Genomic DNA, 14953 nt, shown 5'->3' on the forward strand with positions numbered 1-14953 from the left:
ACTGCTCTAACATTTCAATACCAAAACGATTTATCAATCTCTTCAAAACATGCCTTAATTTCAGCGTTAACCTCTTCAACCGAACGAGCATTTTTTTGGTCTGCCGACATATGTTATATGTGAACGGTGTTATTTAAAAAACTTTGTCATCTTTCTCGAAATGATTCATAATTGTTTTAAAAATTGTGGCAATTTACTAAAAATAGAGAAATTAATTATATAATATGTTTTTTATATTTATTTATACGATCTATTTTATTGTGGTTAATTTTAAAGTTCTTAACGTGCCGTGGGAAGTACATGTACCCGATGAATACGTGATGGCGGGCAACGCAGCAGTGTTGCGATGTTTGGTGTCCGCACATTGCGCCGACCGCATCAACTCTACGGACTGGTTTACAGAAGACGACATAAATGTTTTTCATTATTTAGGTAAGCTTCCAAAAGAAGCAATTTTAATTAGTCACCATGTGTGTTTTGAGATATCTCTATTTATACAACAAAATATTGTCAATATTACAAAAATCATCTTGTACAGACCTTATTTCATTTTACTATTAATAAATATTTATTACAATTATTACTGGAATTCTAAAGTTTAAAATAAAATAAATTTAATAAGGTTTATACTACTCAGTAGTCTTTAGTAATGAAGAAACTATAAAGTATTGATATACACTTATATTCTCAGGTAGGCATGGTTCCTATTAGCATATATAATATATACGTTTTAAAAAAAATAAACTTATAAAAATAAACGTATTTTTCAAAATGATGTTTTATAAAATAAAAACGAAATGTCCGATACAAATTACTATACATAAAGTGATAACGGAAAGTAAACGAATTTTGATTTCAATAATAAATAATATTGTAATTTTTTTTAATAATATGGAACAATAAATACACATATAATTAACACTAAAGCTTTAGGCACATCGCAGACCTACAATTAATTTATAATCGTTAATTTCCTAGAATGTGTCATTTAGGAAAATAAGGAAAAAATTTAAAACATATCCATTTCTAGACAATTGATGTCTCGATTATGAGAAATGTTGAAAACTCTCGTTCTCCATAGATATTGAATTGCTCATCGTAAGTTGAAAAACTAAGAATATTTCTTCTTCACCAGGCGATTATTTTTTAAATTTCTTGTCAGCTTTTTATTCAAATTAGGGTATAATTTTATTAAAATAACTCACTTATAACATACCAAACAGCGTTTCTTGTATATTTTTAATGTAGCGATACAAAAACATTAAGAATGCTCTACAGTACGTGACAGAATACATTTATTTACCTACAGTTTTATTAATCCTGATCGCCAAATAGATTTAGATAATATCGGTAGCTAATAGATGAAATTTAAAACTTTTTTTTATTCAGAAAATGTTTTTAATCTTTTAAAAGTCCCCTAAAGCTGTGTGTGTATGTAGGTTGATTAGTTATAGATTGTACTTCTGTGTATTTTCAATCACCCTGTAAAGTGTTCGATCTGAAATATATTACAGTAATATAACTTTTCTATTGGAATGCGACAGGCTAGTAACTTCTGGCAATACCCAGTCTCCAGGGACAGATAGTAAACAATAATTAATCTGAATTATATTATAAATACGCTTTTTCTTACTATATTATTTAGTTATTTATTGTTACGGAAACCATAGATTTTTGGGAAAGGTGTATAATATATTAATTGGCAGCCAATGAGTTATATTTTCCCCTATTTCAAAATTAACAAATCATTCTGTATAATACTTTGAATTATTTCTCGCAAGTTATACAAAATTATTTTTCTATAGGACCGAAGTACCAGCGTCTAGACGATGGATCATTGTACATAAGCGCAGTGAGCTCCGACGACCGGTACAACGCATTCCGTTGCCGTGTACGAGATCGGATAACTGGCAATATGCATTTTAGCCAGTACTTTGGTGAGTATTGCATGCTAAAAGACAACGCATGTTATAGAAATTTGCTTTATTTATTGACATACTTATAAGCCAATGTTAATTTTTAGGACGTATAATTGTAACAGAACCAAAAGGTGAAGTGAGACCCAGATTAGTTTTGGAACCGCACTCACGTCGTGTACAAGTTGGTCATGACGTAAGGCTACCATGCGCAGGGCATGCGTGGCCGGTGCCAAGTTACAGGTATGATCGTAGCATTTGTCTAAAAACGCGTTTTAGTTGTTGGCTCCTCTCAGATCAACTCACTTATAGCTTTAGGAGGCCTATACAGAGTAGCTCAATTTTATTCTAGTTTCTGTCAAATTGAGCTCTCCTGACATTTTTCCTGTGACTTCAAGTGATCACTACTCCTATGAATAATTCAAAATGCATAATTACATAAATATATGTTAATTGTTTAATTTTATCGTCCAATCTTAGTCTTTAACGATCTTCGGTAATAATAACTATTATTATTATTCAGTTCATTTAATAGTTCCTGTATTTTTTTAGTCTTTTGTTCTTGTATTCTCTCCTTATTCCTTTATTGTCGATGATGATGAATTACTTTAAATTTGGAAACTTAACAGTAACTTAATTTGTAATGTCAGACTTGTCCCTTTTGAGTATTTATTTATGAAATGGTATTTCTCAATATGATGATATACTTTAATCTAACAATACGGGAAAATTCAGATATATGTCTCTAGAAATATCGCATGGCTGTAGAAGTGACCGTAAATATAAACTATTTACGGAAAAATAATATGACGCTGCTTAGTTTGGATTACATCGTCTGGCATTACATTTTTCTTCGAAGTACTTTAAAATTTATTTATATCTTCATTAAAATTAAGCGTCTATCGTTAAAGTCTAACTTCAACAAAGTCTGTTGGCCACTATCATTCAAGATAAAGCGTCTGATGAAAATCAAAATTAATAGATATAATGAAGTATTGTCAACTTCATGTAGATTTCGTATTTAAGATTTTAGGGTATAATTTATAGGTATTAATGAATAATAAAAAATGAAATTGTTGTGTATATAGTGACACAATTTTTCATCACACTTCAGGACTTTGGGGTAGGTCAATAACTGGGCCTCCTCCATAGATTTTCAATAACACTGGTTGGAAGCGGCCCGCAGACAGCGTATGGATGAGCGTCCTTCGCTGTGCAGGTCCACGATCTCCGCTCTAAAATATTAGGGCCCCAATGGCCATATGTTTTGCACGGTTTGAGGCCTGTCCGCTACCACTTCAAGTTGCGAATCCGCTAGGTTGTCTAATTTACTAACAACTTGTTAAATGACTGTAAATACTCTTAAAAAGACACTTTAAAATTTAAACAATATTCGTTGCTCATTAGTTATTTACGCTGTATATTATATGTACTATATATAAACTAAGTATCAGTAATCCTAGTGTTATTCGATGTTACGAGAGACCACTTATATACTCTCACGTGCCTTTTACACAAAGTTACTGAAATACAGTACCCGGAGTACTTACTTCGTCTAATTAATAATAACTTCTTCTAATTAACTTGTATCATATGGCGCATCTCCAATTCCTCTATGAATATAGCCCATGTTTTTTTTAAATTAATTATTCACAGATTTTGTCCTCACATATACCATTTTTTTCTTTATTAAAAGACTGTTATGTAGTTTTAGCAATACTATCGCTTATGTCATGTAACTTGTCTTATTCGGTTAAAGTTTCGTGGGGCGAATTCTCGATAGGTTATTATAATTTGATTTAGAAGAACCGATACTGATATTAATATAGCGTTATTTGGCCTAATTATTTATTTAAATACATCAGCAGTAAATTAATGTAAGTTAAAAATACAGTACAAGTTACTGTATGATCAATGTTACGTATTACTTTATATGTTAAACAACATTTTAAATTTACTTTATACGAAATTGTAAAACGTTAAATACAGAGTGAAAAGTAGTTTACCAACTGTAGGCTGACTACGAAGCAATTTAATTTGGTTCCGATCTATTTTTGGCATATCATCGGTGAGGTCCAGGCAATGTCGAAGTCTCCAGAGGATGCCACGCTTCGATTTACTAAAATAGTGCAGGATATAAGTGACTGCACCTGCAATTAACAGATGGTTGTGAATAATTCCGATGCACTGAAGTTATACGTTTTAAGAATTAAATGGCTGTTTTCATAGCCACGTACTTAAATTTCATAAATTGATAAATGCATTTTCTTGTTCTGTTTGTATTATCTGTGCTGTTTTCGCACGTAATTACGTTATAAATTCTCGTCTCCGTTCTTCAACTTCATTTTCGGAGCATCTTTGAATTCACGCCACAATCTTTATATCGCCTCGCACCCCAACGGGGTTGAACCTATTCGTGCCTAGCACCGGAGCGAACACATCGTGTCTACTACCGGCGCTCTTCGTTTTGACCTGCTGCCGCCGGACCAGTCCCGGGAAATCGTGCAGCTGCTTACCACAACGATCAGGGCATTTCCGACTTGCGATGTAAAATCAGACTAGACTTTCTGCCCACTACTTTTTTAGATTAAATATATTTTTCTTCTGTTACCGAGTTCGTTGTTTCTTTCTACTTTCCACACATTAGTCAGGCAAGAAGACATGACCGCTACATTGTAAAAATGATTTATTCTTCGATATATGATAGTCTTAGAGTGAACGCCGTTATTATTATCTTCGTATTACTCATAGTAAATTAAACCTGGTAATTTATTCCTTTCTAATAAATTATAATATGTGGTAAACATTTTTATAATTCATACTTATGAATAAATTTATTTTAACTCCGTCATGTTTGTATGAATTTAATAAACATAAGATCAATGTTATTTGTATTTTTAATTGGCAAAGTTTGAGTTTGTTTGATAAAAGTTTTGTCGAATAAGGAACGGTTCGCACAGAAGCTTATACATGTACAGGTGCCCGCGTAATTAATCGCCTTGGCATTTCGCTCCGTACCAAGTTAAATAAATTACTCACGACCTAAATATTTTTATTTTTGAATGTTGTTCATTGTAAATACTTTTTGTAGAAATTTAAAATTAATAACAAAATTATGAAGATAAGGTATGAAGGTAAGGTGCTCTAGGCTGACGACCCACCAAGCATATTTAAGGAGGCCGCCTCCTTGCAATGCTTTGGTGTTCACCTTTTCCGATCAGACTTCTCTTCTTACTCTAACCAAATTTTAAAATATCTTACCAAAAAACCTTCCAGCAGTAAAAATAATCGTTAATAAGTTTAGATACTCTATTTTTTTTAGGTTTGCTTTTTAAAAGGTTAAATTTGGAAACGATTAAAAAAATATTTGGCTCTTATATAAAAAGATTGTTTTTTCAAAAAATATAAAAATGGATTAGTATTGCGAATACCTCTAACATGTCTCCTTCCATACCGATCTTGCTGCGATTAAAGTATTTAAAAAAAATAATATAAAGCACAAAATCTAATTTTAACAATTTAACCTAAGATATTTAAAAAAAAACAAGAATCATGTAATGAGATGAGATGCGGATGAAATCACGATTAAAACTATTTCAAAAAAATTAAGAAACATGATCGATGTTTCTTAATTTTTTTGACAAAACGTTCAATGTCTTCGAATCGTATTAAAGGCAATATACAATTTCAGAATTATCATAATTCTGTGGTCCTGATATTAATCTGATCGTGCTCCAAGATTTATGTGCAATTTCATAATCTCAGAGCGAAATGTTTCGTTCCAACTGCCAAGAAGCAATTTATTCCGCAATATCACGAGAATTGCATTTAAATGCTGTTAATATTTTGACTATCCTCAAAAATATGTCAGAAGTTATTTAAATTTTTATATCAGGTAATAAAAAGTTTATGACATTAGTACTTGTAAATAGTTACTTAATTATTTTTAGAAATTGAAGTCTTCTCACTAAGTTAAGATGTAACCAAGACAATGCAAATAAACGTATATATTGATAGAACTATTTTACAAATAACACATACTATTCTGTGATGCGTGACTGGTAAAATAATGTAATGTTCGCGGTACGCAGGGTCAAATCAAACTGGCAAGCGAGTTCAAGTTCGCAGCTGTCATTTCTTACGTCCTTAGCGACAACCACATGCGTACCAGGCAAATGGATCTCTATATTGCCCACAAATGGCCGCTTCCAAAATAGCACCAGTCCTCCAAATGTGTAATATAATACTTTTTTAACAAAAACGTATTTCTTTATATGCTCTTTTATTGTAAATAAACGAAGATACAGCGAATGTGAATGGCATAAAATGAATTTATTACACTTTATCACGTTGACACAATTTGTCCTGAGGTAAACAGTCAAAAGCGTCGTAGTCTCCCTTTTTAATTTTAATTGCTTATAAAAAGTTATCCAAATTTGCAATTATACCACACCCATTGCTACATAACTTATATAGCATAAACTTAGGTGAAAGATTCGGAGCTTTCCATCAAACGTATACTCTCTACCCGCGGTGGTGCGCGAACTATTTCTGCTCCTCTTTATGATAAAAGTTGAGAAACTGCTGTTCCGAAAAACTCCCTAAGACATCGAGATACTCAGCAAACGCCAAAGAAATTACGGTAGTATGTTATGTGCCTTTCCGTAGTTTGTCTAAAGACGTCAAAGAAGACCGCGAGCTTGTGTCCGGGCGGAACCCAGAAAAACCTTTTTATTGTAAGGAAAGAGCGAAATTAAAGTTTGGAAAAAAATTTCATACTATTAAGGACGGTAAACCGCTAATTTTTCTTAAAATAATAAATCATATAAATAAACATATTATCCAATGTCATGTCTAAGAGTCCTGGACCATTCATATAAGAAAAACGTTAAAAAGCTTCTCCTAATGTATATTTTATATTCATTTCATTCATTCACATGACACTTGCCAAAACAGACTGCGCGAGTCGGTCTTCTGCGCATTAATCAAACATCTGGTTATTAAATATTACCTTATTGTTAAACAATTTTCACATTTCATATTTTTAAGAAAACTATATAAAATTAAAAGGTTTATGATAGTTAAATAAAACAAAAAAAAACATTTTAAAGTAATGCTTTAAAATTTTTATAACAATTAAATGAAATCACTATAAATAAAGTATTTTTTCATGAAAAATTAATATAAAAATATGAGAACAATAGAAAGAATAAAACACGGATAAATGCTGCTCATTTTCCTTCGAGCCGATTTCATACTCTTTGTGTTAGTTGAATCGGCAGAATTAAGTAGCAAGAACGCAGAAAGGTGAACGCCCCGTGGCTAGCGACGGTCGCAAAAAGGTCTTTAGAATGCAGATTTCCCGCTGCATTTCAACTCCTTTCAAAACTAATTGAAAAAAGTCCAACTAAAAGGATATTAAACCGTCCATCACATTCATAAAATCTTTTTAATGGTAATAGTGCATTAAGACATTTCAAATAGTAACGGACATTAGTATCAAATAGTATTTCCCTAATGTATGTGAACATTCTAAACATCAAGTTATAAATTACCACAGACCGTAGTTGACATTTTGATTGAAGACTTAAATACCGGTCTAAAGTAGAACAAATAATACAACTTTATCAATAAAATTAAACAATAACGACATATGTGAGTAACGTTTCGTCTTAGCCTCTCCCAAAGATATCAATGAGGAATATACCATAGTCACCACGCTTGGTAGGCGGGTTGGTAGTCGCAGTTTTGTATTATGGTATGCAAAAGATGCACAACCTCTGGAAACATATTTGTGAGCAATAGAAACCCCATATAATTAATGCACAAAGTGTGAATTAAATACAAATCTCAATCTCGGGAATCGAACCCGCGACCGTCTCGGCGACTGCACTCGCAAGTCTCAGACTTTTGCCGCTGGGCTAGCAGTGCTCAGCGTAATGTGTATGTGTACTTAAAACAAACAAGACTTGTTGCGTTGTGAAAATTAACGATACATTTTAAACACAATACTCGTCAATACTAAAAGTTTGTTTAGTTTCTTCAAAACACCACTGCAGGAACAGGAACAGGAACTACAACCGATATACCAAAAAATGTTTCTTCTCGTCTGATGAAGTATCTATGTAGACGTATATTGCTAGAACCATAAAGTGTCAAGTCAACCATAAAGAGTCAGCTAAAACAGATTTTGCGGAGAGTTGCGGGGCGCTATAATAAAAAATTCATATTTTCAAATTATCGCTCTTAAAGGTATAAAACATGTTCAGAATATTTTTTGGATATGTTAAAAATTACCATGAACGGATTTTACGAAATTACACCTACAGCAGTGCGGGTCACGCAAAGCGGACAGCGGACATTAAACAATATAACACAAAGTGAGAAATGGCCTATTTTATAATATTTTTATAACATTAATCATTTACATCATTTAAAGTAAACAATACAAAAATCATATTTCACCAGATACTTTAATATTCACAAAAACATGATAAGGCATAAAGTAACACTTTCAATTACATGTTATTGCTTGAATTATTATATTAGTGATATTGATATATTCTCGTGCTTTCTCGTATCTTTTAAAAGGCACGTTCGAAATTATTGAATACACACAATACAATTTAAATCTCATTGGAACATGACTGCTTGCTGTGACTCGTAATTATAGTGGTGATGTGCAGAATGCACTGGATCTTTGATCCCTGTTTAGTAATGTTTTTCTTTTTTATGTCATTGTTTGACTTTAAATTATGTTCTTCTAGTCATTGCGAAAATTAATAAATGTATTTAAATAATATTATAATATCAAAATACTTAAATAGGATAACAATTTTCTTTTTTTGAGTACATAAACAGCCCGTAAACACTTCTCCAATCGACTTAAGGTTAATTTTATTTAATCATCAAAGGCATTACTTAAAACCAAACAACCTCATTTATTTATTTTGTAAATTAAAATATTTTCTTATATAAACATTCCCGTTAACAGCGAAATTATCAAATCCATTTTACTTATGTCAGTCATATATTGAGGTATAATATCACTCAGCCTTCTGGTTATCTCTGCGTATTTCTTTGTTGACAGGCATAATATGCTTATAGCATTAAGTCCACTATTTCGCGTTTACATTAAGGAAATAGAATTCATTTCCTCTTAAGAATGAACTCCCGCAAATATTACCTTACTTTTCTGCCTCACTCGCCAGACTTTTAAACAAGCTATTCTTGTACACGGGTAATCGTTTTTTAACCTCTCTCTAGAACTCAAAATAGACTCCAAGAATAATATTAAAATAGAATTTTTTTTATGCTTTAAATTAAACTTTATGAAGATCTGGTTAATATCTTGTGAATTATCAGTCAATACTTATCCAAATGTATTATTGTCTAAGTTGATGAAGCGGCCACACAGCGTGCAAAATATATAGCCGCTGGTGCCTTAAGGCTCTTGACGACCTATAATCTAGACGACCTTGTAAAAGTCTTCGGAAGACGCCGGATACAGGACGATTCCAACCGAGAGAGAGGATGATTAGAGAACGCCCATGTCCAGCTGTGTACATCATACGGCTAAAATTATGATGATGAATATTACAAAATAATTGAGAACTTGTTATAAGTGGATCAGCTCAACAAAAGACAAACTAATACTTTACCCAACATCAAGTAATATAATATGTCCAGTTCAATGTGGCAGTGCGAAGTTTTGAAATACATAATCTTATATAACCGTATTATTTTACGAGTAGAAACAGGGCAACTTGTCTTATAAGCTATTTATACTGCATTTTGCTCAAGGACGATGTGTCCGCTCTGTTAGTATGTCTTACATATAACATACCAGGACCAAAAAGTTCAAATTCATATCAGCTTCTTCCTACTAGATGGTTTCGTGAACATCATGAACAGTTGGTAGCGCTTGAAAAATCCGCCGTTTGGGCACGGACGACACTGCTCGGTGGCGGTCTACTCAGTATCCGTGAAGTTCGGAGAGAAGACGCAGGTCGATTCGTGTGTTATCTTAACAACACTGCCGGAGAAGAGGCCTCGCATTTTACACTTGTAGTAACAGGTAACTAATCTTTGTAATAATGGTTATAAAATATATGTAATAAAATTTACCAAAATGAAGCAGATGAAGGCAACTATAGTGCTACTGAAACCACAGTATCACATTTTAGACTGAGGCAAAAGAGTCACCGCAAGAGTTGACGGTGGCCTGTACGACCGTTACTCCCTCCCGCCTCGCCGCGTGAATACCTAAGGCGCGGTACATCAGTTTCAGTAGCACCACGATAAATTTCTCTAATTCATTATGCCATATTCTCTTATTAAGTAAATGATTACTTAAAATGGATAGACATTTATGATGATTAATAAACGAAAATGTTTCATGGATACTTTTATGCCTTTAGTAATTTTCATATAAGTATAATGATAAATTATTTTTATGCCTTTTCACCAGTTTTTAATGAGTTTTGCGATAATAGTGAAGATACAAGCAATGAATTAACAGAAATCAGTTTAAAACGATAGGTAAAAATAAACTACGCACAATAGGCTTTATTATCAGTAAATATAAAATTCAGTTATGACTTCATTTTGAATATCTGTCAATAGTTTTTATGTTTCGTTTAAAAACATAATTCCAAATTGATATTACTCACAAATGCTTTGTAATCAGATATTCGTGAATTTTTTATTTATTATTTTTAACGTTGTTTATTTCAACGTTGAAAATTATTGCATAATAATATTGTCCTATCACATAAAGAGAATACATAATAACAAAATAGCCGTGGAATAAATTAACCGTTTTCGTTACATAGAAAGTCTAATATACGAAAAGGCGTGAATCCTTGCCTTTGTTACAGAACCAATCTCCGTCCGTATAAAACCCGAAGTACTTCGAACAAAAGCGAACTCCAACATAACTTTCGAATGCAAAGTAACTGGTCATCCGATAGAAATAGTTTACTGGTTACACGACGGAAAAGTCGTTACGACGAGCGACAGAGTTAGAATATCGGAAGACGGCCTGAGACTACACGTCAAGAACACACAAGCAAACGACGAAGGAGTTTACCAGTGTTTTGGAAGTAACATGCGTGACCAAGCCTATGCTATTTCGGAATATACGATAGATCGTAAGTTTCTTTCATGGACAAAGCTTTAATTTTTTTTCGAAATAACTCATTATCAGAGATAATATACACCTCATTGGACAGCGAAAGCTTCCAAATATCGTTTATAGTCATAATTCTGAAGTACGTTACATTAGTTATTTTATTTTAAGTATTGAAAGCAGCAGGTCAATTACTGGCAGTACAAAGTCTGCAGAGACAGACAGTAAACAAAAATTAATTTTAATATATAGTCATGCGAATTTTGAAAACTCTTTTTCTTACTATATTACCATAACGTCATGTATTTTTTCTAAAACCATTATTAATTTTAAGCATGGGAATACCATAGATTAATTGTCAGCAAATAAGCTACACGTTAACCTCTTTAAAATTTTTAAATCTATAATTAATCACCCTGTTTATTTAAGTACATAATAAGCAGAGTAGATCGTCCACTCACAAGGTGGACAGAGGATTTTGTTAACGCCGACGGAAAACGCTAGAAGGCTATTTCTCACCGGTCTTTTTGCAAAGCTATAAGAGAGGACTATTTTCAGTATTTAAGAACAATTAAGAATACACATGTACATAAAAAAATTAACACGGATTTATAATATCATAGCAATAGCCATTGCATAATTTACCGATGGTGAATAAGAGTTTTCAATTTTCAATTTTCTTCACAATAAGGAATAAATTCCTAAGAGTAATTTTCTAACATAAATAAAACAATGCTTTTTTGTAGAGACAGACGGACGTCTACGAAGTGTAGGTAACCGCTCAAGGCGCACTCCTTACGCCCGCAGTGCCCATAACCACGACGCCGCCGACTGGAACTTCACCGGCACAAGGGGTAACATATATATTTTTCTTTGTATACTTCTGTATCCTTTTACAAACCTAAAACTAGGTCACCTAAACATTACTATTCGCAACATATTACAAAAATAATTACATAACCTTATACTTACATATTACATGATGAAAGTTTGATCTATTATTCCTTCTTAAGTTCCTTCTCAAGTCCATCTAATGATTGTGGGAACTATCTACATTAGAAAATCAAGGTTTTTAAAGAAAAAACAGACGGACACTGGAGTTAAACTATGCTAAAAATTGTTATTAACTACTCCCAGACAGAATTTACGAGCCATAATCCACAATATCGTACAAATAAAAACATGGGTATAGGGAGTAAACTTCTTTTTGCGATTAAATCGCCTTTTACACTTTATTATTTTTTTAACTACTATATATGATTTGTTTATGCCCTGTTGATGTAAAATAGAGACTAAATAAATAATATTTACGACAGTGAATAATATTCAATCGTATATAGTATGTTCAATCGTATTAAAGCGACATTAGTAATTTTATTTATGTTTATTATAACAGAAAGCGTATAAAAATTTATTAAAATCTGTAGTATTTCGAAACTAACAACAAAGAAAAAATAAATTCGTCTGGATTTATATCTATAAGCTTTTAACATTACTGGTTAGTTTAAAACTGATTAAACTCTTAGACAACGTTAACTGACTGATTATTCAAATAACGTTGCTAATTTTAATCTAACTTACGACTTTTATTAAATGCAATATTGTATATGTGCATGTCCCCTAATGATATAATATTTACAAGTACATTTATGGTTCGGATCCGCTGCAAGCTATTAGAGGTAGCTCGTTCAAGTCAAACAAAAAGCTTCAGTGACGCAGACTCGCTCGCCGGAGGGGCATTGAGTTTCCTGTACTTAATACTAAACTGTAAATTTTAAAATTAAGATCGTATCTCGTTGACCATAAAGTCGATTTTATTTATTGCTGCGAGAAAAATATGGTGCTTTGTCTCATTATTATAAAGTCCCTCGTATTTGGTGCGTTTGTTTTATACCCGGCTTAAAAAGAGAATCCGGTTGCTATATCAGACGGAACATGTTTATGTAAATATTCTTATGTAAAAATCTGATACATTTTAAAACCTATTTTACTTTTTTTAAGACAATAGAATTTTATCTGAAGTTTTTGAATAAAACATATAACACTTAAACGGGGTATTAGCAATGAATTATTATTTTTTTTACTATTTTTATACAGATGTTTGATGAAATGAAAAGTCGTCCCGGGTCCCTGGATTTTCTAACGGCTTTACTAATCTTTTTTTCTTGTATTAATAATAGTTTTTTCAAGTAAAAATCAGTTATTTACGAAAAATCATTTTTGTTTTACTGCACGATTAAACTTATATGCGTGCTTTTGTTTTTGTTTTTAGAGTCGAAACCGGAACTAGTATACTGGTTTTCAGAACAAACCCTTCAACCGGGACCGAGTGTGTCCTTAAAATGTGTTGCTATGGGTCATCCGCCTCCGCAGTTCACGTGGACACTTGATGGTTTCCCTATACCAAGCAATTCAAGGTATGAATTTGTAAAAGTTTGTGCTGTTTAATACCTTTTTTAAAATTCTTTTACAGATTTATTTTTATATAAATTGCTACAAATCATCTATGAAATAGACGTAAAGTAAATCTGAGTTAAGTTTTTAACCCTGAATTCATTTTATATTTTAAATTTGCCATTGATATTTTAAGTTCCGAGAGGAAATTTGTGGAGTAGGCATAGGCATCTTTGGACATAAGTCTAGTAGTGGGCTCCGTGCAGCTGAAATGATGTTGATAATGATGATCTTATTTCGTGATTTGTATTTTATGTTTTGTTATAATTTTTTTCTCAAAGTAATTTAATATTTCTTACTACATAAGACTTCTGTTGCTATATGATATAGTTTTGAATAGCTTTTAACTCTACTATAAATTTAACAATATTGTCGCTGAGTATCATAACTATTTTGTAAATGATAAAACAAATTTTACTGTTTTAAATGTGAAAACTTGTTTTTAATATATAGATAAAAATAAATGTAATAATCTACACAGATTTGTGGTTGGACAACATGTTACCCTCCAAGATGATGTGGTCAGCCATCTTAACGTTAGTAGGGTGACTGAACAAGATGGAGGCGAATACGCATGCGTCGCCAGTAATAGCGCGGGAAAAGCCAGCCACGCTGCTAGAGTGAACGTATATGGTCTACCATATATACGAGAAATGCCCAAAGTAACCGCAGTAGCGGGGAGCGACTTGAATATAAAATGTCCTGTGGCTGGTTATCCAATTGAATCAATCACTTGGGAAAGAGGTAAGATCAATTTAATTGAAATTTAAGATTATTTTTAATATTGTTTAATTCTTTAATTGAAACTGCTATTATATGGTACACCCTATACTAAAATAAATGGTTTCATAAATAATAAACAACGTAATGATACTATAGCCAGATAAAATGTTTTCAAAATTAATTATTGTTTACTATCTGTCTCCGTAGACTCTGTACTGGCAAAATTTATTGGCGTGTCGCATTCCAATAGAGTTTCAGAGTGATCACTTTATACAAGATAATAAGAAATAATTGTAAAAGCTTCAAAGCTTTTTTGTTGACCATGTGCTACACATTAATATCTTTAAAGTTTTTTTTACATAATCTTCCTTAACCATGAATAATATGATTCATGTATACCTTTAAATTAAGCAGTAACGGATAGTAACTCTATTATCTTAAACGGACCTTTATTACTTATATTGCACAATGCAAGTAAGGAATAATATCTCTAATAGAATCACTGGTCACCATCGCTTCCTTTCCATTAAATTTTTCTGTGTTATGTTGCCAAAAATTGATCAATCTATCCGTTTTTGTTCTCTGAAATTTTTGTCTGCATTACCTGTGTGTGTTTATAGCGATAGGTAACTGATGTCGTTGGAACCCAAAGACTATCTTAAGCTTATAGGAATGATTTATTAGTTGTTAATAAGACGAGTTTTCTAATGCGTGGCGGAACGAATAAACT

General features: G+C 32.2%; 1 protein-coding gene across 1 annotated transcript in view; it reads left to right on the plus strand.

Moving 5' to 3' along the window:
• Window positions 1-14953, plus strand: part of Dscam4 (Down syndrome cell adhesion molecule 4) — a 56953-nt gene that overhangs the window by 17019 nt on the left and 24981 nt on the right. The window contains exons 4-11 of the mRNA XM_068764492.1: window positions 277-432; window positions 1806-1937; window positions 2024-2159; window positions 9806-9993; window positions 10796-11068; window positions 11793-11900; window positions 13319-13463; window positions 13982-14244. Coding sequence (XP_068620593.1) covers window positions 277-432; window positions 1806-1937; window positions 2024-2159; window positions 9806-9993; window positions 10796-11068; window positions 11793-11900; window positions 13319-13463; window positions 13982-14244 — 1401 coding nt within the window. The remainder of the gene's footprint in view (window positions 1-276; window positions 433-1805; window positions 1938-2023; window positions 2160-9805; window positions 9994-10795; window positions 11069-11792; window positions 11901-13318; window positions 13464-13981; window positions 14245-14953) is intronic.

Source organism: Battus philenor, unplaced genomic scaffold (genome assembly GCF_028537555.1).
Source record: "Battus philenor isolate CCGP_79_NKW_IND1 unplaced genomic scaffold, ilBatPhil1.0.hap1 SCAF_19, whole genome shotgun sequence".
Classification (NCBI taxonomy): Eukaryota; Metazoa; Arthropoda; class Insecta; order Lepidoptera; family Papilionidae; genus Battus; species Battus philenor.